General features: G+C 42.9%; 3 protein-coding genes across 15 annotated transcripts in view; all 3 read left to right on the top strand.

Annotated features, from left to right (window-relative positions):
• Positions 1–745: 745 nt before the first annotated feature.
• On the top strand, positions 746–1,920 carry LOC6539891 (pyridoxine/pyridoxamine 5'-phosphate oxidase). Of its 2 annotated transcripts, none has more exons than XM_015189404.2 (3): positions 746–877; positions 938–997; positions 1,062–1,920. In XM_015189404.2, coding segments are annotated over exons 1-3 (741 nt in total). In that variant the 5' UTR covers positions 746–876; the 3' UTR covers positions 1,742–1,920. The 2 variants fall into 2 exon arrangements, with proteins under 2 accessions (XP_015044890.1, XP_039231659.1); XM_039375725.2 differs by having other exon boundaries at positions 757–883.
• A 49-nt stretch (positions 1,921–1,969) lies between these two features.
• On the top strand, positions 1,970–3,625 carry LOC6539892 (pyridoxine/pyridoxamine 5'-phosphate oxidase). 2 transcript variants are annotated; one of them, XM_015189405.2, is made up of 3 exons: positions 1,994–2,067; positions 2,139–2,794; positions 3,382–3,625. In XM_015189405.2, exons 2-3 carry the CDS (start codon positions 2,165–2,167, stop codon positions 3,448–3,450), a joined length of 699 nt encoding a protein of 232 aa, XP_015044891.1. In that variant the 5' UTR covers positions 1,994–2,067; positions 2,139–2,164; the 3' UTR covers positions 3,451–3,625. The 2 variants fall into 2 exon arrangements, with proteins under 2 accessions (XP_002086774.1, XP_015044891.1); XM_002086738.3 differs by having other exon boundaries at positions 1,970–2,794.
• Positions 3,626–6,148: 2,523 nt separating this feature from the next.
• The window catches only part of LOC6536003 (diacylglycerol kinase eta), a 39,940-nt gene continuing 22,830 nt past the window's right edge, over positions 6,149–23,258 (top strand). For 4 of the 11 annotated variants that reach the window (XM_039375657.1, XM_015192031.2, XM_015192032.2 and 1 more), the window contains exons 1-2: positions 6,151–7,224; positions 10,839–10,952. In XM_039375657.1, the coding sequence (XP_039231591.1) occupies positions 6,985–7,224; positions 10,839–10,952 (354 nt within the window). In that variant the 5' untranslated portion in view covers positions 6,151–6,984. Of the gene's footprint in view, positions 7,225–10,838; positions 10,953–13,889; positions 14,297–23,258 lie in introns of those variants that run through there. The other 7 variants (XM_039375655.2, XM_039375654.2, XM_002096582.4 and 4 more) reach the window with 4 other exon arrangements.

Genomic DNA, 23,258 nt, shown 5'->3' with positions numbered 1-23,258 from the left:
GACTCAAAATGTTTAAATAGCGCGACACCTACGGACCAAATAAAATGTTGTTGGTATTGTCACCTACAATAATACTAAATTTAACCGATACGGCAACTCTAATCGCTATATCCTTCTGGTTTTTGTTTAAATAGCGCGACACCTACGGACAAAATGAAAGTTTGTTGGTAGCGTCATCTACAATACAAAATTTAGGCGATACGGCAACTCTCATCGTTATATTCCTCTGGTTTTGGCGCCAGGTGTCTCCACTCGGCATTTTTTAAATCCTCAATAGGTGGCGAAGAACTAGTTTTCTGATAGATGGCACTACTGAGGAAGCAGTATTTTGCCAATAGATGGAGCGAGAACCCATTATTTTATCGACAGGTGACGCCCCGCAGACATTTTATTTTGTCCACAGGTGTCGCACCCATTACCTATAACACCTTTGTGGCAGCACCGATATATTGGTAGCGTCACCTACAATAATACTAGATTTAAGAGATACGGCAACTCTTAAGAATTGTGTGCGCATTGTGTGTGCCCTTATTATAATAAAGCATTATAATTAAATATATACGCAATGTAAGTTAATGGCGAAACACACATCGCTATAAAAAAATGCCGAGTGGCGATACCTTACGCCAAATCCAGAAGTATTTCACTTTAGCGCCATCTAGCTCAGCTAACCATTATAACAGTCGATTAACATTGCTGCCAACGATGGAAGGACCGTATTTACATGCGCAAGAAATACGGCGAAAAAGCGTGACAAAGTGTGACCGGCTACACTAAGCGCAGACAGATTTCCTAAAGTTTTGCCATCAATTCGTTCCCCGGTTTTGCTATTGTTTTGTTTGTTTGCTTTATCTTGACCATATCTGACCTTGAATAAGTACGTGTAAGTCTTATCTGTGAAATCGGCAATAATCAGTAGGTAACCCCACAAACACAGTGAAGTTACTGCAGGCGCTTCGCAGGATGAGCCAAGGAGCTTCGGAGGTGCCACTTTCGGGTAAGAAACTCCATTAACTTAATATTATCCTATAAATGTGAAGCGTTTAACACTGTGTATCTAGCACTTCGCCTAAAGTACTGCGAGCGCAAGGACGCCTTCCTGGAGGATAACATCAAGGTGAAGAACCCCTTTTGCGTATTCCGAGACTGGCTGGAGTTGGCCCTGAAAACCCCGGAGATCTTGGAGCCCAATGCCGCCGCTCTGGCCACCGTGAATCCGGAGGGAAGGCCCTCCAACCGCTATGTACTGGTCAAAGAGGCCACCGCCGAGGGCTTCACTTTCTTCACAAACTACGGAAGCCGCAAGGCGGAGGACATCAAGTCCAATCCCAATGTAGCCATTTCCTTCTACTGGCTCCCTTTGCGGCGAAGTGTCCGCATCGAGGGCGTGGCTGAGAAGATCACGGCGGAGGACTCTCTCAAGTACTTCCACCAGCGACCTAGGGCCAGCCAAATAGGAGCAGCTGCCAGTCCGCAAAGCCAGCGGATTCCGTCGCGCAGCTACTTGGACGAAGTGGAGGCAACTATCAAAGCGAAACTGGGTGCCGATGGCGAGGTACCGCTGCCCAACTGGGGTGGGTACTTGGTCCGTCCCGACCTTATTGAGTTCTGGCAGGGTCAGACCGATCGGCTCCACGATCGCATCCGCTTTAGGCGAGGTGCAGGAGTGGAATCCGAAGTCGACAGCAAGCTGGTCCACAAGGGAGAGGATGGCTGGGTGTACGAACGGCTGGCTCCTTAGGCACTGAGAACTGGAGTTCAGCTACAGATGCATTGAAAATGTCTTCCAAATTTAGTTGTTGTGCGCAGGATAAAGAAATGTTCAAAGCTGCTTCAAAATATAAGCGTAGTTATAAAGCAACAACTGTAAATGTACTTGCATTCACAACTACCAAATAAAAATTGCACGTTAAATATTAATTTTCGATTTGAAAGTACATATACTAGGTTTAGTTTACAGCTTACAATATGGCAGCGTTTTAGTACCATAACACTTACGTCTTAAAGGACTTGTTAACAAGCAACATAAGCATTTTTATTCCGTTCCCTTCAAGTCTGTTATAAATTGTAAGCTACATCAAAAATTACTATGTCGACTGTTTTGATACAAAAGGTGTGTTGTACGCTTTGGTCACCAGGATCACTAAGCCGCTTTGCGCAGCACATGAGCCATGTTTCCCACCAGGTGAGCTATATAGCCAGCGAGGAGCAGCGGGTATACGAGGAGCCGCACGTGATCTTCCAGAACTGGCTCATGACCGCCCAGAAGGAGGCGCCTCAGGTGCGGCCTAGACTAGCCTGCATGGCCACGGTGGACAAGTCTGGTGAGCCCGTGACCCGCCTGACCAACATAGAGGAGGTCAATGCCAATGGAATCACCTTCTTCACGACCCTGGGCAGTCGGCAGGCGGGTGAGATTAGCGCCAATCCGCACGTATCTCTACATTTCAACTGGGCGCCGCTCATGCGCAGTGTCCGCATAGCAGGATCTGCTCACCAGCTAACGGATGAGCAGGCTCGGGACCAGTTCCGACGATTCCCGCGCCACATCCAGATGAGCATCACCCATGGACCACGATACGCTGCGGCCGACTGGCAATCCCGATCTGGGTTCTTTGCGCGGATCGGAGAGCGCCTGAACACCTGGCTTGGCAAGGAACCCGAGCAGATCCACATGCCGCACAATTGGGGAGGCTTTATTCTTACTCCCAGCCTTTTTGAATTCGGAATGCTCAGCGGAGAGAAGGCCGGCAGGACTCGGGTGCGATTCCGTCGTTGTCTTGAAATGCCCAGGGTATGTAGGTCCAAATCATAGCTGTTGCACCTAATTTTGGTACCTCTTGTTATACCCGTTACTCGTAGAGTAAAAGGGTATACTAGATTCGTTGAAAAGTATGTAACAGGCAGAAGGAAGCGTTTCCGACCATATAAAGTATATATATTCTTGATCAGGATCAATAGTCGAGTCGATCTAGCCATGTCCGTCTGTCCGGCCGTCTGTCCGGCCGTCTGTCTGTCCGTCTGTCCATCCGTATGAACGCTGAGATCTCAGGAACTACAAAAGCTAGAAAGTTGAAATAAGGCATACAGACTCCAGAGACATAGACGCAGCGCAAGTTTGAAAAATGTTTTGATATTTTTTCATTTATGTATTGGTCTTGTAAATTTCTATCGATTTGCCAACAAACTGTTTGCTACGCCTACTTTAACGCCCACAAACCGCCAAAAACTGTCAGTGTTGAAGACTCTCCTTCGCACTTCTACTAGCTGAGTAACGGGTATCAGATAGTCGGGGAACTCGACTATAGCGTTCTCTCTTGTTTTATTTTAATTACACAAAGATAATTTATATATTTAATTTCATAAATATATTTCTTTCAGGGCACAAGAGTTGGTACCGTTCAAGCTGAAAGGCAGGACTGGGTCTATGATTCCTGTGAGGAAAATTGATATGGAAAAACTAAAGCATCCAATTTGGCTTTAAGTCTTTCTGTGTATAAAGCCTGGTAGAACCTCATGATACGGTGATCATCTATATGAACACCGCGTGTAGCGTACGTTATTTCCTTAGTGCTAAATCTTAAGTCAAATAAATTAATTAGTTTGAACAAGCATTATTTAATAATCTGCGTCTAGTTTCATTTACAACAAAAAGAAACCTTAAGAAGCTTAAAAGATGAGTTTTTAATTTCTGCTTAGCATTTGTATAATTCTACCCGTTACTCGTAGAGTAGAACAAGTACAATCAGAGGGAAGCGTTTCCTTCCAGAGATATATATGCAGGGCAAGTTTGTCGTTTCATTTTGCCACGCCCACTCGAAAGCCCACACTTTTGAAAAAGGTTTTGATATTTATACCCGTTACTCGTAGAGTAAAAGGGTATACTAGATTCGTTGAAAAGTATGTAACAGGCAGAAGTAAGCGTTTCCGACCATATAAAGTATATATATTCTTGATCAGGATCAATAGTCGAGTCGATCTGGCCATGTCCGTCTGTCCGTCCGTCTGTCTGTCCGTCTGTCCGTCCGTATGAACGCTGAGATCTCAGGAACTACAAAAGCTAGAAAGTTGAGATTAAGCATACAGACTCCAGAGTAATACCCGCAGCGCAAGTTTGTCGATTCATGCCAAAAACTGCCACGCCCACACTTTTTAAAAATGTTTTGATATTTTTTCATTTTTGTATTGGTCTTGTAAATTTCTATCGATTTGCAAAAAAACGTTTTGCCACGCCCACTCTAACGTCCAAGCTGCCACGCCGTCCAAAGCTGCCACGCCCACACTTTTGAAAAATGTTTAGGTATTTTTTCATGTTTGTATTAGTCTTGTAAATTTCTATCGATTTGCCAAAAAACTTTTTGCCACGCCCACTCTAATGCCCAAAAACCGCCAAAAACTGTCAGTGTTCAAGACACTCCTTCCCACTTCTACTAGCTGAGTAACGGGTATCAAATAGTCGGGGAACTCGACTATAGCGTTCTCTCTAGTTTTTTAATATTTTTAGCAAACCCGACACCCCGCACCCCGCACGTTCGCAGTTCCTCTAGCTCAGTAACGGGTATCTGATAGTCGGGAAACTCGACTATATCATTCTCTCTTTATTACCTTTCTTTTCATTTATTTTCTTATAAGCTTGCAAACAAGTGGAGGAAAACTATTGATGTCTGTAACACAAACACGAGTATATGTATAAAACCATAAAAGCCAAAAACCAAAAGCCATTGTGATCCGGCGATTTCCGATGAATCATTATTAATCGCGTGCAGTCTGTTTCCTCCATTTTCAAGGAGGTAAAAAAGTAAATTAATTGGCCGTCAGGCGAGCTTATGTAGTTAACACATCGCTGCCAAATTGGATTTATGTGAAAGCGTTAGTTCATTCAGCTTGGCCCCAATCGCATATAAAATGCATTAAAAGCACGGACCGCAGCCGCCTAATTGGCTGTCCTTGGGTCCTCAAAATGCCAACTGCAGGTGAGAGTGTACAAGTGTATGGCTGTATGGGTGTGGGCACGTGAAAACTTAATAAAATAAATAGGCGAGTGCAGTCGAGCGCAAAGAGTAATGCCCGCCGGGAAATGTGGAAAATAAATGATAAAAATGTGGGATAGCTGGTCGGAGGGTGTGGCGTACAGGGATGTGCAGGGAACGACGGCCAAGCGGCAGTGACAGCAGACAACAAATAGTGAAAGCCAAAGCGCAAGGCCGGAAAAGCACACGCCACCAAGCCATGCCACTATGCACACCCACATTTTCCGCCCGCTCTACAAATTTGCCTTTGCACTCCTTTGTAATTGTAGCCATCGCTCTGTCAGGCGTTCGCTTCCTTCCTCGGTTCGTTTTGGGCTTTCCTGTTTACTTTGTCCTGGCCTGCGCTTTGTCTTATCCTTCTTCTCGGCGTTTTGTTTTGCTCGTCCTGTTTCGTTCCTTTTCGGCTTTTCCCGCCCGCACAGAGCATTTCAAATGTTTAGCTCTTTCTCTTCTCTGTCTCTGTGAATCTCTCTCTGCGGCTCTCACGGAAAATGCAGAGAGCGCGAGAACTTGTTGGCAAGGATAATGAATATTTCTTATTTTCGTTGCGTGCCAGCTCAGCTGGATAGGGTTGCCAGCGTTGTCAAAATTCCACACAATATAAGAATAAGGCAAATATAATATATAAGAAAATATTTCCTAATTATGCCAAATACTCGCAGAGTATAGGGGTATACTAGATTTGTAGAAAAGTAAGTATATAACCTTTCCCGACCCTTTAAAGTATATTTATCAATAGCCGAGTCGATCTGGCTTGATATTTCGATATGCCAGAAAACATTTAAATTGGAATTCTCAACATAGAATTTAATAGTAAAAATATACGTTATATTGGATTAGCCCTTCGAGGGTTTTTATTAATACATTTCCTTTAGTCACTTCATTACTTCTTTCACCGTTCCCTTTCCGTGACTTAAAAAAGATTTAACAACAAATTTACAGTTTAGTCACTTGATTACTTTGTTTACTGTTCCCTTAAGGAAATACCAGCATTTTCATCCGCCACCTGGCAATCCTAGCCGTCATCCTGCCGCCTTTCCTTTGGCTTTGGACCAGGCCCACTCCGCTTTGGGCTACGGCAACTGGCAGCGAACAGTGAGGGTTGCGGTCTCGTTCAGTTCGCCGCGCGGCTCCGGCAGTTTCGCTTTCTGATTGAGACTTAGATTCAGGTTCGGTTCCAGTCTCAGTTCCGAGCAAACTTCGGCGGGGAGCAGAAGGAGCTGTGGAGCTGTGTGCCCGAGCAGGACATAAAAATAGACACGAAGTACTGAAACAATAACTCGAGGCGGCGAGCTAGAGTAGAATTTTATACATATTGAATTGCGAGGGAAGGAAGCAGGAAGTGGCGGATAATTAAGGACAAAAACGCAAATTCAATTATCGTTAGTGTAATCTTGAATGTGAATTTAAATGTGAACTGTGAGTGCATGGTGTTCCGCAATTTATGGTAGACACCTAGATACTCTGGATGTGGCGTACTTTTTCCCATTGCAAATTAGTTAGTGTGGTCTAATCAAATATATACATACATATATACCCATATATTTAAATTGAAATTTGAATATACACTACATGTATGTTAAAGTGCAAGTATTTTTGCTATATTTATTAAATTTGTATTGCTTTATATGCTTGTCGAACGTTCGTGCAATTATTGTAATCTGAATAAAAGAAATCTGAACGCATTCAAATGGCAAAGGACTAGAAATCGGAGTTCATTTCCCCAAAAATCATAAGTGTGTAAGGCCATTTGCCTTTGTCGGGGGGTGTGTCCAAAGCCGAAAGTCCGTTTACATAAGCAGGGTGAGCTACAAATGGGACAGCCACCTGCGGCTACACGTCCCCTACTCAACGCTGGAATCCCTCGCTTTGTTCGCCCCTGAGTGCTGCGTGTCCTTGCAACGTGACAGCCCGATTGTGTCCCGGATATGCAAAGAAGTCCCACATCCCGACAATGGCCCACTTAAAACTGGACACCCTTCACGTGCAGCGAAGCCCTCGCGGCTCCCGCAGGAGCAGTCCGAGCAGCGGAAGAAGCAGTGCCTGTAGTTCCGGTAGCCTCTCCCCGGTCCCCATCATCCCGATCATCTCCATCAGCCACGATGGCGACGAGTCTGAGTCGGAGTCGGAAATCGAAACTGAGCCGGCGCGCCTCTTCCAGCGCCGCATGTCCACAAAGTGCACTAGTAACCTGGTAAGTTTAAGGATCTGGTCGTACTGTACACTGATATAATTGGTAAATTATGAATAGTTTTCGAGATACAAGAGATTTCTATTAGGCTTAAAAGGACATTCTGCAATACAAGTGTTGCATGACCAAAACTGCATTTGCATCTGAGCTCTTCATAGTACTCATAACTGATTATTTAGAATATAAGAAATAAATAATTTACAAATTCGCCAGTTTTCAACTAGATCTACGACTTTATTTTGTATCAAACATGATTTTATAGCAGAAACGACGGCATTTTTTCTGCATGTGTCCGGAGTCCTGCGGCTTTGTCACGGGACCAACCATCGAGGTGCAGCGGAGCGTCCTCGCCAAAGTTTCTGGAGCGGAAGTTGCATGCAAAGGGGCAGGGGCAAGCCAGCTTTATATGCCAGTTGCGTGTGTCGAGAGTTTATGTTTCAAGTGCCTTGGTGAGCTACACCACTGCCAAAGGTCAGAGGCGCAGTTCAAGAAGTCGGTAAAGTATTTTAGCTTCGCTGTCGCATAGGTCAGGGGTCAGGGAGGCCCCCATTTGCAGATTGCTTCGCCGGCTTAGCGGACGCCCATTTCAATCACCATTTAGGTGCATTATTAAAATGTAATCCGACGCTGTCCATGTCGCCCGAAATGAAATAGAATTGTATCAACTTGCGACTCGCGGTGGCACAAAAAGAGCAGAGTCGAGCGGACCGTCGGCGTGTTTTAATTAAACGTTGCCATAGTTGCCCGGCGGCCAGGTTTCGCGAATAAAAGAATCAAAATGATGGAAAAGCAAAAGAAAGGCAAGCCACAAAACTCCGCGAAGCCCGAGAAAAGCTTCAATTAAGTTCTTTATGGTTTGTTGACACTTTGTACTCGCCTCTGCCCTCCAGTACACCGCGTCGTATGCACAATGTTACCGGGCTGCTGGCCATTTGATGTTAATTATACGCATCGCTGCGCTGACCCTTCCGCCCAACTTTGGCCTTCGCAAGCCCATTTATTTTTATCTAACTCCCGATGACCCAGCCGCTCGAATTTCGGCCACTGTTTCGCCAATTCGTTTGTCAAACTGCCATTTATGCTTTAAGCGAAGGCATTTCTTTTTTGTGATTTATAGCAATTGGGCGCTGAGCAAAACACATTTGCCTGATTGTGACAGACGAGCAAAATTCAAGTGCTCCCGGTTGGAGAGGGGCGTGGCCCCATGAACTCACATGTAGCCTGTTGAGTTGCCTGGTGTGGGGTGTACACATGTCAAACCGCAAAACAATAAGCGAACGCTAAACAAAGCGGCTTAGTGCAGGGCTTGATATCAGCGTTTTGGTTAGCGTGCTGTTAGCCCTGAAGGTGGTGACAATAAGACAATAGAACGAGCCTCAACAGGCTCAGTCTGGGGCACAGTGCGGGACAAACGACTAGGAACAGGGGTATCGAAAACTGGCAGCACTCACTAGACTCGAATGGGTTTTAAGAACAGAAGACTCGTTTGAATTGGTAGTTTGTCATGCTTTGATAGATAAAATAATATCTGTTTACTTTTTAGATATATTTGATTTTAAAAAATTGTCAAATGTAAGCAGGAGATTATTTGATTTTAGAAGTACAGTTTATTAATTCAGAAAAATTTGTAATTGTAATATTAAGTTCCGAAATTATGTTTTTTATATGAATTTAGAATTTGAATTATAGGTATTTTGGTATGTGGATAGATATACATATGTATATATAATTCCAGATGGGACAGTACAATAGTTTTATCTACAGGTGAAAGCAACGTTCTTGAACTGCGAATACTTTTAACTAAGTTGCCACACCGTTAACACGCTTTGCAAAGTTTGAAAAAAAATAACTTTAAAAAAAAGGAAACCTTTTTAGCCCGCTCTCCATATTTTTGCCAGCGATTGTAGTCCTCTTCAACCATTTAAATCCAGCATTAAGTAAGTCTCCTGTACAAACAAAGACAGAAGTCTTGCCAACTCTTTACCTCTGCCCCATTCTGTGGATCTTTTTGAGTAGGCTGTTGCCGCAATATCCTTGAGTCTGACTTCTTTTCTCGCCAGGTGCTTGTTGAAAAAAGTCTGAATTATTTACGACTATTTACTCAGACAATTGGCCAACAGTTTGACGCCTTACGTGAGGCATCAAAGGAACTCGAAGCTCTGAATCTAATTTCCTTAATTTAAAGCTGATTGCTTGAATTGAAAAGCTTAAAGTCTGTGCGAAATCGGAAGGAACGGATTGCCTAATACCTATACGTAGCGTATTCGCCGAGTGATAGAATGAAGGCACAGAAATGAAGGTAAAGTCATGACTGGGAAACCTTACGTTATGTTTACATTTCCCGGCCGAGTGAGCAGCAACAGCAAGTCATATTCATATCTACGGACCGGTCTTTTTATTTATCTTGTATCTTTTTACATCAGCGAAAGTGGGCACGAGAAGGGAGAAGCTTGGGGCAGGTGGCGTTAAATCAAAATCAATACCCGGCTAACGAAAATTTCAAACTTGCTTATCACCGTCGCGCTGTCTGTTGTCGACTGGCTGATGGACTCTGGCTTTGCGGGCTTTATCCTTGGCCACTTTGGCGTATACTTGATGTGTCAGCGATTGGCCTCATGGCCGTGCCACATGATTGATTGACGATGATTTATCTTGGCATGATAGCCCTTACTTTGATTTTTAGTCACAGTTAGGTTTGGCTTGTGCGCCTCACATTATCAATTTAATTCAATTTTTCATCTCCCTTGGGAGGTCAACGGCTACTTTAAAGCAGGTTCCCCTACTCGTTATGGCTTTATTCCTCAAAAATCGTTTAGAGTCACGTAAATCCTTAAGCAACCTTTCAATTCCTTGACTGTGTAAACATTTCCGTTTCCCACTATGTACCATTTGCTGTACAAACAGAAAGCAAATGGATTTGCTGCAACTCGATTGGTTGCAATGTCCGTGGATTTTTCCAACGCTTTTTCCATTATTATTTGGCGCTTCCTCTTGCCGCATAGGAGGGCGGATATGGCTGCACTCACAAAAATGAAACGGATTGCAATGTTGTACACCCGCCAGCTGCAATCCGATCGATTTCTATGACCCTGCTTCTCCAAGTTGAATCAAGCCGAATCAAGAAGTTTACTTGTCGTATAATTGCCCCAGATTATTGTCACTTCTGTCGCCATCGCGCCCCGCTTATTTACACTTTTATAGCTCGCAAATATGTGTGAATTGCGCCAACGGCTGTGTGCCTGCTCTTTGTTTGCACAATTGATTGCCGGCCACATCGACGCCCCCACTGTTCGCCCTTTTGCCTTTGCCCTTTCTGCGCCTGCAGTCAATTATTTGTTGACACTCAGCCGAAGATTGTAAGTGACGGGTCCCGCAGAGAGCTTCGGAGTTGCTGACCGGAGTGTCCTGCGTGTTCTGTGTCCTGTGCTCTGACGGCCCACTCCCATCTGGGCCTGGTACATGCTACGCTCCTCATTATTATCATCCTCGGCCCATTGACTTCGGTCCGTGCAGTGTCAGCTCATCAATTGCTAATTGCCCCTGGCGTATCCATGGCTGATTGGGTATTTTCACAGCCAAGCTGAAACTGCAATCACTTTGTTTTGCCCTCTTTTCAGACTGCCATCATCAAGGAGGGATTCCTGCTGAAGCACACTTGGTCCTTTCAACGCTGGCGGCGTCGATACTTTCGCCTCAAGCGGAATATGCTATTCTACGCCAAGGATGAAAAGGTAAGTTCCAGTTAACCTCAGGGTTTATTCGATAATAAGTGCTAATTTGTTTGGTAATTATATCAAAGGTATTGGTAATTGAATTCGATGCAGTAATTCCATGGAATTCCCACCCTTTGCTGAAATTTAAGTAATACTTACTATTTATTTAGCAAAGTGTATTTTTGGGGAATGGCCTTTTTTTATCTAACGAAAATCTTTCCTTCTTAAAATGCTCATATATAGAAAATAATTTTAAATAATAATTATCATATATACCCAAAACAAAATCATAAAATAAACTGCACACTGCTTTTAATGGTTATTTTATTTAGATATTAAGTGAAAGTCTTTCAGATAATTGTAAATTAGTAAAGTTTCACAAAACAAGCAGTGTTCAACAAAAAAGTACTTAAACATTTAAAAGACACATCATTGTTGGGCATCAAAATATTAACTCCTTGACATTAAGTGGTTGGTTGGTCGTGTCTATTTAAAGTATTAGCTTGGAACAAAACATTGTTTATGGATTATTTTAAGTTATGAAGGGTGAACCCATACTCCTACCCAACCAAGTTTCAGGGAACAGAACAAGTAAAATCACAAACAACTCAATAGCTCAGAGCGCAAGTGCTCCACTAATTGAAAGGTTTTTGGTGGACTGGCTTAGAAAGGAATACTTTAATTTGCCATTTTTCGTTAAATAGCAATACGGCAGCGGACGGCAGTGCTCGATGCGATGGATGGCCTCACTTTGTTAGAACCTTTTTTCAACCTGACCCTTCACATTTGTTGCCAGCGTACTGACACGGTCCTTGTGCTCTGCACTCTCGAATTGCGTTGCAGCAAATTGCAGGATATAATTACCAAATGAAATTACCGAGCAGCTAGATGGCAAAACAATGTCGAATGGAGCAGACGATGGGTGCAGGAAGGGGTGAAGGGGGAACTTAAAGGGGGGAACCAGACAGGTGAGACGCACAATAAATTGGTTTATTGCGTGCAGTGCTCTTTTCATTAATATAGTACGCTTTTAAAATGCTCGCGGTACATGAAGCCGTGCCACCTAATACAATCACAATGTGGCTGAATTTTCGGTGGCAATATTGGGGCAAAAGGTTGCGGGCTGAATGCAGTAGCTTTTAGTGGCTCAATAAGTCGGACCGGCCGCCCTCGCCTGTCAATGTCAATTGAACTCGATAGCGACGTGCCCCTGTCATTAATAATATTAACGCAGCTAATTGCCAGGTAAATCAATTATTTATGGCCGGTCTGGGAGTTCAAGTTTCGGTCTTGAATGACTGTGATCAGGAGCAGAAGTACGACTACTAAACTGATTACTCAAAAAATTTTGAACTGAATTCATCTCCACTCAGTATTTAATCCGAAGTTCTTGTGATGCAATTGCATGGCATCTCATCCGATTGCGATTGACGTCAATCTTGCTACCAGCGTAAAATGCAATTATTTTATAAACTTCGAAGCAAACAGTGTGTGATGCAGCCTCTTCAGCGCCGGCTTTGCGTTATGTAAGTGCTATGAAAACATTACGTATACGCCGTGAGTTACAAAGCATAATAGTGCACGCTGGCCTTGTTTCGGCGCTGTCGTTACGCAACAAGTCGAAGGCGTCTTCAGCACCTCTCAGATGCTCCTGGCTGGTGACATTAACTATTCAGTATTCAGTAAAGTAATCACAGGTCGCCATGGACTCGCCGGTCGCCCAAGTGATTAGCTCCATTAGTCGCTGCCGCCTGACGGAATTTATTCTGATTAAAAATTCAGTTTAATGCCCGATAAATAGAGCTTAATCTGCTGCCTTATTAAAAGGTTAATATCGCCGGCGTTCGCATTCTTCGGCTGGTCGAAAGGTGCCTGGGAATTCATTAGGCGTAGGCACGAAATTTCAATTATAATTACGCATACGCCATGTTGTGCCCAAGTGGCTTAAACGGTGGGCAATTTGTTGCCGTAGTAAACTCCAATAAAAAGGGCAAACGATAAGGAGTGGGAAAGCGGAAAGTCCAGGAAAACAGCAAAGGACTGAGGAAACTACGCCCGCCAGACAAATAGGAGGCCATGGCAGAGTTGGTCCTAAGCTGAGACACAAAAAGGATAAGCCTTTAGCGGGCTGGTAAAAATTGAAAGTGGAAGGCATTTGCGGGATGGAAGAACGGCGCGCTGAGACTGATGTTCATGTTGATGATGGTTGTGCTGCTCGTAAAAGCGCAAATTTTTGTTTGCATTGTTTTCATCGCAGCCTTCTCCTTGGACGGCTCCTTTGAGCCCTAAATCCCCCCTACTCTCTTTTCGCCCCCCATCCTCCCCTCCGTTCTCGTCATTTTGGCCCACACTAGCGAAGCTTTGCTGCACGCGACTCGGCCAGAACAACAACTGCGGGACAACTCACCACAGTTGTAAAGTCGTAGTACTCGGCTTTTGGCCATGTGCGCTCGCACGCAGAAAGAATGGGGATGCTGTTTGTATGTGTGTGCGTTTTGTTTTGAAACGTGAAAGCTTTCAGTTCTCGAATGAGAGCGGAAAAGCTCTGCGCCTAGGGTTGCCATCGTTCCGATTATCTGGAATCCTGCAATTACTAATGCAAATGATACATAAGATATAGGCAGCTATTGCATAGTTAGATAGAAATTACTTTACCAATAATTTCCTTCCTATTTGCAACTATTTAGGCATGTTAAGATCATAATTCTCTTGCAAAGCGCAAAGTTATTTTTTAAAATTCCTTTTGAGATCTTCCAAGGCACTCAATTTTGTTTTCCGTGTTCGAATAGCTTTAGCTCTGTAGCCCCCACCCCCAAGCCCCAGCTCACCTGTAAATATTTGTATCCTTTGGGGCGCATGGCAGATGGAGAGGAACAGCGGCTGGCAGCCAGCAAGTCTGTGTGTGGTGAGTTTCGGAGGGCGGCCAATAAAAGCGACTGTTTGGCAGGATCTGAGCTCAGTTTTAACTCAACGAAGCGATGTGCCACAATTCAGCGAAAAGAAAACCATCACCATCATCAACAACAGCCAGACCAGAGGAAGCCTACCAGGCCAAATAATTAATTATTTAACCGCGAGCAAGCTCAATATCGATAAAGTTGCTAAAACAAATAATTCCCTATTAGTGTACGAAAAAACAAAACTCGGCAAACAATTAATAATTTATTTTGTGTTGGTTCGCGAGGCGGCGGCGCTAAGGAGGTGTCCTTAAGCCATTGCCTCGAGTTTTGTGTGTGAGCTCGCAAAATGTGAGCCAAAGATACAGCAGAACTTTCAGCCGTAAACCAAAGAAGCAACAGTTCCAAAACCGTAAACTAAACGCCTAAGTCACCGCTAAATCAATATTCTGCGTGTTTTTCGGGGTAAGTTTAGCGTTCACCCTGCAAGCCCATTTCCATTTCATTCGTTCATTCTCGTTTTAATACCGCTTTGGGGCAAGTGATTTGTCCTGGGCTTACCAAACTTTCCGTCGGCTTTGGCTCCCATTAATCCTGGAACAAATATATTTATATGGAAAAAGATTTGTGCGCCTGCCAAAACTTTTAATTGGCTAATTTAATTAATGTGAGCTAGTTGAGCTCCCCAAATAGGGGCTTAAGACATTAATTTAAACTTCAGCGGAACAGGCGTTGATGTACATACTACAAGAAAGACGTGGTCTTGCCTTCCCCCATTTCTTATTTGTGCAAATCCGCCCTCAGATAAATATCTAATTGACTCCGAGCAGTTAACACACACTCACGCAATCAATTCGATTCAGCAAAGAGCACTGACCCTTTGTCTGAGCTGAGTATGTATAGCCATCTTCTTGTTGAGCTCCCATTGGGAAACTGGAATGGAAAGGGGGCACTTTCTGGCTAATTACCTAGGCACACATCCATCCCACTACGGCGGGCATATGCGTATTAAATGGCAACATGAGGCTGCCAAACAATCAGCCAAAGTGACATTTCCACCAAGATAATTGTGTGCATATTTATAAAGGGCACAAGCGGCAAGACTGGCGCAAATTAAAAAGGCCATGGTATGGAGCTCGTGTCTTGTTATGAAAACGCTACAAGAGTAAGCTGTGCCCGATAATGGACTCCACGACTCAAATTGTCCTGTCGTCTGCACTCGACAAAATTCCTCTGCACTGCCTCAGTCATAAGAATCCTTTAACTAGCTAAATCGATTCTAGAAAGGTTTCGTAAAGGTCCGTCTACTTTCAATAACCAATAAAACCCCGAATTGAAAGTTGTAGTCCCAAGTTGGTCTATGTGTAACTAGTCTTGGATTTCACTTCACTTTCATGATGTAAGTTACAGGAAACCTGTTTCGTGAAATATACGAAAGTTATTCCTCACATTGTATTTACTCTTAATTTTTTAAGTGTGCACATACCTATACAGCAGCTATGCCTGCGGCAAATGATTGCGTGCCTCGAATGCTATCAGCACTTTTGTCCTGACATGTGCGTGTCCCACACACAGACTCACCTACATGGAACATAATGTCCTGCGGCGGTGTGCAAATGTTTATTGTGTGTGGTGTTAAAAAATTTACATGAAGGCCCACTCCATTTCGAACAAAGCATGTAATGTTTGCAGTGGACAATGAGCACATTGCCATTTGGGTGTCCTTTCTGTATTCAGTGTTCAGTGTCCTGCGTCCAGGTGTGTTTGCTGTGTTTGCCGAAGAATTAGGTTTTCCTGCATGAAGGACTGTTTCAATACACTTGCAGAGGGTATTTCGATTTAGTCAGAAGAAGGAGACATATCCGCCGGTCCACCTCCCATCCATTCGTCGGAATAATTTTTAAAATTGGATACCTCTTTCATATAGGTGAAAGGAAATTATCATTTCTTGTTTAATATAAACGTGTTAACTCAAGGGGATATGGTTCTCGGCTTACCGACGCTATCTTGCTTCCATGTTCTGTTTGGCATTACCCAAATTTCCTTGGGGCTCGTAAGCTCATTAAATTGGCAAATCATGTTCGCATTTTATTGTTGGGCAGCATTCGGAAAAGATTAATTAACCCAGAATCGCACAGGAGTGTTGATGAAATAAAAAATGAGCGTGACATTAGCAGCAATATCCCTTTTAAAAGTAATATTATTTAATCAAGCCTTGGAATTATTGTAGAGAGCAGCGCACTTAATAGCTATATCTATATTTATAACTGTATTATGTATGAATTTCCGGGAAATAAAAGGGTAAATTGAAATTAAAAGCCGTATACATCCCATACTCAATCATCAAATTTACTCTCATAAATAAAATAAATGTATTGTGTAGAGCGCTATTACCAGTATTCTAGTACTTCAGTCACCGAAATTCCATTATCGAGGTGTTTCGGAATTTATGTAGGGTTGGTATTTAAATAAAAATCACCATCAATTTCAATTAGTGGCAATAACAATTACCAATTAAAATGCAATTGAATATTAAACCAGCTGGAAAATTAAAAAAGCTCAGGTACAGTAGCCCACATAGCCACATAGCCACAAAAAGCCACATGTTACGTCAGTGGCCATTTGGCTGACACTTTCCTTTCCGACGGTAAATAGTCTGACGCTGTTCGTTTTCCTTGCTTTTTTTTTGGTAAGCGCGATTAAGTTTTCATAAACAGAAAAACAACCTTGGAAATCCATTCGGTATGTCTCTAAAATTAGCCACGAAGGTCGACTATATTGCATTCAACAAGGCTCCAAAGTTTTTCATGGGACTGTTTGCAGGGGTCAAGGAGCAAAGTGGCTGTCAGGGGTCTTGAAATATGCATTGCTGAGAAGAACTGTCTGCTCAGCCAGGTGTATGGGTAATCCTAGAATTGTTCAAATTGAGGCGACGTACACATACCAATTTCACTCAAATGATCAAGAAATTCGCCACCATAATCCTATGTAAGAAGTGCATAAATCATTGCAGTCAGAAAATGTTCTAGTAATGACCCGTAACCTAACAGTAGGCACCAATAGCTACTTAAATCGTAGGAAACATTGTTCTTCGTTCTTCCATTTTTCTACGAAACTCCCCCGAGGGTTCGATGGCACCAGCTGCGAGTGCATAATTTGCTGGCTTAGTTTTCAAAAAGGTTTGTTGGCAATTTACGTACACCCAACCAAATCAAACTGAATGAGGTCACACATGGGACCCCTCCTCACATTCACGTGCCAAATAACCCAACAGCAGAGGCCGACATTTGTTTGGGGTTTTTGTGCAAAATCGATGGCCTGATATGGGTCTGAATGTGAAACAATAGAGGCAGCCACATGTGATATTTTGACAAACTGCATAAACAGTGTGAGGATTTGCATGCAAAGTCGCAATAAATTCAAATTAATTCCACTAAAGTGATTTTGAGTTGTACAAATCATTCCAGTTGCAAGTCTCTAAAAGGCAAACATTTACACTTCTCCCAGTGGCACATGGGAAATCATAAAAACAATAAACCATTTAACTCTATCATCCTTTCATGTGAATTTTGAATTTTGTTAGGCTCAAAGCAATGATTCTATTTGCTAATAACAAACAAAAAAAACAAAGTGTAAAAATAAATCTTTAATATTAATATTATCACAACATAATTAGACGTATAAATGGAATCTTTATAAATGTGTTTCTCTGTACACCATCAGCACTATTATGTTTAGGGCAGCTATTAGTTTTGGCAAACTTTTCAATTAAACAATTCTTGTGATGCTGGCCGGGATATCCTGATATCTGTGGCCCTGACAGGCAACATTACTAACACAGAAGCTGTCCGTTCGCCAATGACGAGCTACAGCCAAATGAAAAATGTCAACGAGACGGAGGAGGATGCCATCCGGCTCCAGAAGCTGGGGGACTGTTGCGAACCAGGCCCAGTTTCAAGTCCGTTCAGTTCCAGTCATTTTCCTTTGTTCGAGTCAGTCCCAGCTGACTTGGATGTATAGTTTCCATGGCATTCACGCACAGAAAAGTACTAGCGTCATCAGTTATTCTAACGTATATGTGAAATTTCAAAAGAGTTATTTAATCACATTTTATTAATCTTGGAAATATGTTTGGTTATTGTGATATCTATGAGACTTAGGAGTCTGAAGTCAGTAAACTTGCAGGCACTGTATATTTCTCTATTTCTAGGTTTTTCTCGCAGTGCTGGCGAGAGATATGCGCGCTTCTATTTGCCGCCAGTTGGCACTAGTTTAATCAGCATAAATGTTGCCCTTGCATGTGGCGTCGCCTGGGCCTACTGGCTTTGCATATGGTAGCGGCTTTACGGACTTTAATGACTGCATAACAATCGGCACAGTAGTGGCGCACTGGCTCATCTACGGAGCCCCTATATCTCCCCGACCGCCACATCCTGCACTTAATGAACTTGTTCATTTGTTGCACGTGGACGGAATAAAAGCCTTGAGTGTCGCACTCTAAGGATGTGTACAGTACGCACAACGTATATTTCTATATTTTTCTTGTCATTCAGAGCTACGTGACGAGGGGAGCTGGCAGGACGTGGAAGATGGGCAGGATGACAAAGATGTGCTTATCATTGACACTGAAGGTTGTCGCTTGGCTCGTTTTGCATTATCTAAATTTCATATTTATTTAGGTGGGTTTTTGTGCTAAATCCAAGCTGGATGTTGAGTTACTGCATTGTGAGTGCATGAATGGCTCGGCTTTTCCTTTTCTTTTTTTCCTCTCAGACACAACAGGCAGGATATTGTATTTATGGGCAGGGCGGAAATTAATACATATAAAGCAAGAAATGAATTCAAGCGCGAATGAAACAAATCAGCACTGTCAAAGGCATAACTTGTCGAATTAATTCGATAGCCATCACATAAATGCGAACAACGCAACTAACAATGGCCAAAACCAATTTAATGGCCATTTGAAATATCACGCATACCACACGTTGCTCGGCCCGTCAACAAAGCTCACTGCCTCAGGCGGACAGCAGCGATATTAATTTGAGGCGGAGAAAAGCGAGTGGTCAATTGCCGTGGCCTCTGGTCCTACCAAGGACCTTTCCCCACCCAAACACCCAACCACCCAATCTTCATAATGCTTTGGGAGCTTAGCCATCATTTATGTCGCCGACATCTGCGTCCAGCTCACTCGTTAAATGCCTCAGGTCGCCTAATCTCCTGTTTGTATGCAGCCCGAAGTATCAACTTTGTTGGGGAAAAGTTTTTTTTTTGTTCGGGAAATAAGTAGGAAACTCCCCAGACTTTTCGTCTTTAAGGAATCCTGGGTGTCGTCTTACTGGGCTGATAAAATCCATGCAAAGTGAGTTTATTTTATGGATTATCAATCGATTACCAAGTTTTCTAAGTGCATATTCGCCTTACAGACACTTCACGAATGCTAGATGAAAATGTAATTACCTTGCAGAAAACTGCTCCCTCAAATCTAATTAATTTTGCACAGTACGTCATTGGAAAAATCTGCGGGCTTGGCTGCGCCTCAAGCTTCCTTACTATAAACGTTCATTTAAATACATACGAGCGAGGAGCCGCAGAGTTTCCAGAAGACCGAGGACGCCATCGCTGATGTGTTCAAAATGGGGGACTTCGAGGGGCGGCCTCAAGGGTGCATTAAGCTAACAAGCGTACTAAATGTACTACAAAACGTGGCAACAACCAACCGCAGAGACAGCGACACCAGCGAAGCTATGACGTCGGTGCTGAGGTGTTGCCAACACTCTGGGCCCACGAGAGTGCGAGTACGGGGAAAGCTGTCGGGAAAACTTATGCAACGAAATGTGTTCCATGAAGTGAACTACAAGCTAAGGTGGTGGTTTGTTCCAAATATACACTATTACCAGGATTCAGGGAAACTCAGTTTCTTAGAATGAGCGTAACGGATTCGATACTGCACCGCAGCAATAGCATAAGAAATAAGCAAACATGATACTGACGAGCTTGCTTAACAGCGCCATTGATTCAACATCCCTAATTCGCATGAGTTCAGAAAAAGAAATAGCTTAAATTCCTATTCTAAATCATAAGTAAACAATTGTAGGTCCTGAATTGCTATAATTGAAACTAATGATGCAACACTTAAGGCTGTGTAAATAAAAAATTATATTTCTCATTTTCCGAGTGTAATGGAAAATGGTTAAGACGAACTGTTGAAGCCGCCAATCGTTGAAACTTCCGCCTAAGCTTCGCCCAACTTTCAAGGCTGCAAAGGGAAAATCATTACCATTTCCATAGCACCTTTAGAATCGTCAAACAAGGAACGACGCGACGTCACAACTGCCACTGCCAATCTTGTTTTGAGTTATGTGTGACTAAATTGACATTTCACCTTGATTAATGGCCACGGGCTGGACAGCAGACTGGAACAGCTCAATCATGGCCCAGTTCCATATTCGGTTCGCTGGCCAGAAAAGTGCCACAAGCCACAAGCCACGAGCCAAGTTCGTTAGGTCATTGTCTCTTGCGAGTGGCTCAAATTTATTGTGGCGCATTAATTTCCTCATTGCGGATAAAAATCATTTTAAATGGAAAGCAATCACGGCCACCGAATCGCTTCTTTTGTCGTGGCTCAGCCCGAATGGGAGCCTACATATTTGATTCATTTGGAAATGCTCGGCGGCAGCCCAAGGGCTAACGACTAATGGGCGCATGAATATTTAATTGACGTCAAGCCCCGAGGCGAAAAAGGGTGCAGGTTTTCGAATAATTCCTAAGAATTAATTCCCTAAAAGAGCAATGATTACTGGTTTTTGCAAGTGTTAGTACTTCGGCTTTATATTGCCAGTGGAGCTTCCTTAATTTATCATTAAAATGTATACACAGTTCGCTTTCTCTTCAAAACTTTCTCTTCAAAAACGCAACAAAACCAATTTTTTGCCATTCATGGTAAGCAAACTCGAAGTTTTAAATAACGTACAAAACGACGCCAAGCTCAAAGGAGCGTTAGCTTCCCCGTGTGAAGGCAGCGAAAGGAAAGGTCGAAACGGCTTTCTTACCCCTCATTTCGGTTGGGCACTCGTGCGACTTTGAAATGCTTAGTGAAAAGTTTTGGGTCCAAAGACAGTTTTTGGCCACCTACCCACAGCGACAGGTCCGCCGACAAAAGGTAATACCAGAAATGGGGCACAACAAAGGCTGCCTTTTATTGAGTGGGAATCCTTTGTGTGACAGGCTCCTGAGCAAAGCAATGTCCTTCTAAAATTTCCGGCCAGCGTAGCTATGGGTAACGCTCTCAAAAAGCCTTCTAGGCTGTAAAATAAATGATTCAGCAGGGGTGATACTCGAAGAAAGGGGAATGGGATGGGAATTCGTTTAGTGCCCTGTAATGTGTCAATTATATGGCCATTTAGTGCAAATGAAATATACTTGATTCGATTTAGTTGCTGGGCGAAAAAAGAGAACCCTGCTGGGTCAATTTCCAATTGAGCTCCGTAAATAAATCAATTTTCTGTTAGCGCTAAGTGAACCTCATTTTTTGCACCCACTGCGTCTAATATCATTCATCAAAAGAAATTGTATTAATCAAATTAAATTAGTTTTAAGTAAGTTGAGTACGTTGACTAATATTTGACAAGCTTTAGCTTCAGCACATTTTAGTTGCCTCCAAATTTTACCAAAAATTATTACAAACTTCGGGCCAGTAAGTTGCAATGAAACTTTTAACCCTTTAGAAATAAAAAATCTGACAATTGACTTTCGGTTTTTTCTGTTGCTCACTAATAAATGGACAACAGAAAACTAACTTTATTTTTAGTACCCTTACAGGCAAATTGAAAAACTGATTTGCCGTGCAGGCGGGATTTTAACTTTAAGCTGCCGTAAACAAAAAGTAAAAATAGAAGATAACCGGGCTTAGCGAAAGTTTGCACACGCACACCGCACAAGTTACAAAACATGAGGTAAATGGGGCAACTTATCATTAACACCTCGCTGATCCAGCCATCCGAAGCCTCCTGGACCCCGAAAAAATGAAATGGGGAATAAAGGGAGATTGGGGACGAAGGGCACAGCCTAGAAAGGTGTTGGCAGTTGCTGGGGGCGCGTGATTCCGAAATTGATGGGTGGCCTCTCAGGTTACGTGGCATCAACATTTATGCGAGGATTTACACTCGAAAATAAATCCTTCCCGTGGCATCGCGTGGAGATGCGTGCTCTTTGCGGCGTTTTCCCATTAGCTGCTCCTTTTGCTTTGCATCGGACTGGGCTTCGATTTAGGGTCTGTTTACCGCCCATTTTATGCACCATTTTTGAATATTCCCCTCTAAGTGGTTTATGTATTGCTCTTTAATGGTAAATGTCGTCCTAAGTTAACCGAGTCTTTGGCTTCGCAAACACCACCGTTTATTGAAAAAGTTTCCTCAAAGGCTTGCTATGAACCTGGGAACACAAGTCACTATTATTTCGGACACTGAGAAAAAAAGTTAAAAAGTTGCGTGTGCATACTCAGACTAGTGAATTTTATCCATGCAACTGTTTAACAGCATTCTTATTTTTTGTAGATAATAATTACACCACACTATTCAATTAGTATCAATGCCCCAAATTACACACGTATTTAATTTGATTAGGAAGGTTTTTAACATTCATAGTAAGTGGAATCTTAGGAGATTTATTAAAGCATTACAGTCATGTTCGGGTTTTTGTGAGTGCATGCTGACTATACTTTTTCTTCGTGCTAGGGTGGCAGAGAAACTTTTTACTTGTCTAGCAAATAATTTATTCGAGTACAGGGTTACACCGTTCATATAATTTTTACTGCCTGCTGGCTGTGCATGTTTTACTAAAGCCAACAAGGAAAAACTGCCGTCATAAATGTTTAATTTATAATGTGCAATCTTGCCATGGCCAGCAACCAAAAGTTAACCTTTTTGTCCAAATTAATGCACATTTATTAGGCCGAAACTGCGGGCCAGGACACGAATTTTGTGGAGAGTCCGGCAGATAAACGCCGGAGCTGTTGTCGGGCAGTTGGATTTGGACATCCGCCCTTTCTGGGACGAAAACGTTTTTGCTTTTTATCAAGCTGCTGAAAACGGGACCATGTGTTCTTTCGTGTTCTTTCGGAACGGAAAATATTATTTTATCAAGCCCGAAACGAGGTCATGTGAGTTTCCCGCATATTCGCAGACCAAGCCCAGACCGCACGGCTCAGAAAAAATTGAATTTGTTGAATTTCCACATCGCTCTTCGTCCTACATTCCCCTTACTTTTTTTTAGCATAAAAGGAGACTCATATATTATGTAGCATAAATCACGGCACAGCCGCTCGGTTTCAGCGTTTAGTTGTATGGGGTTCACAAAAGAAAATATACAACACATGCATATGTCATTAATAAAATCAGCAGAAGTTTACCCCCAAAAGCGAAATTAAACA

Source organism: Drosophila yakuba, chromosome 3R (genome assembly GCF_016746365.2).
Source record: "Drosophila yakuba strain Tai18E2 chromosome 3R, Prin_Dyak_Tai18E2_2.1, whole genome shotgun sequence".
NCBI classification, from domain to species: domain Eukaryota; kingdom Metazoa; phylum Arthropoda; class Insecta; order Diptera; family Drosophilidae; genus Drosophila; species Drosophila yakuba.
Note: the sequence above shows the minus strand (reverse complement) of the source record. Positions and strands in the feature narration are given on the sequence as shown.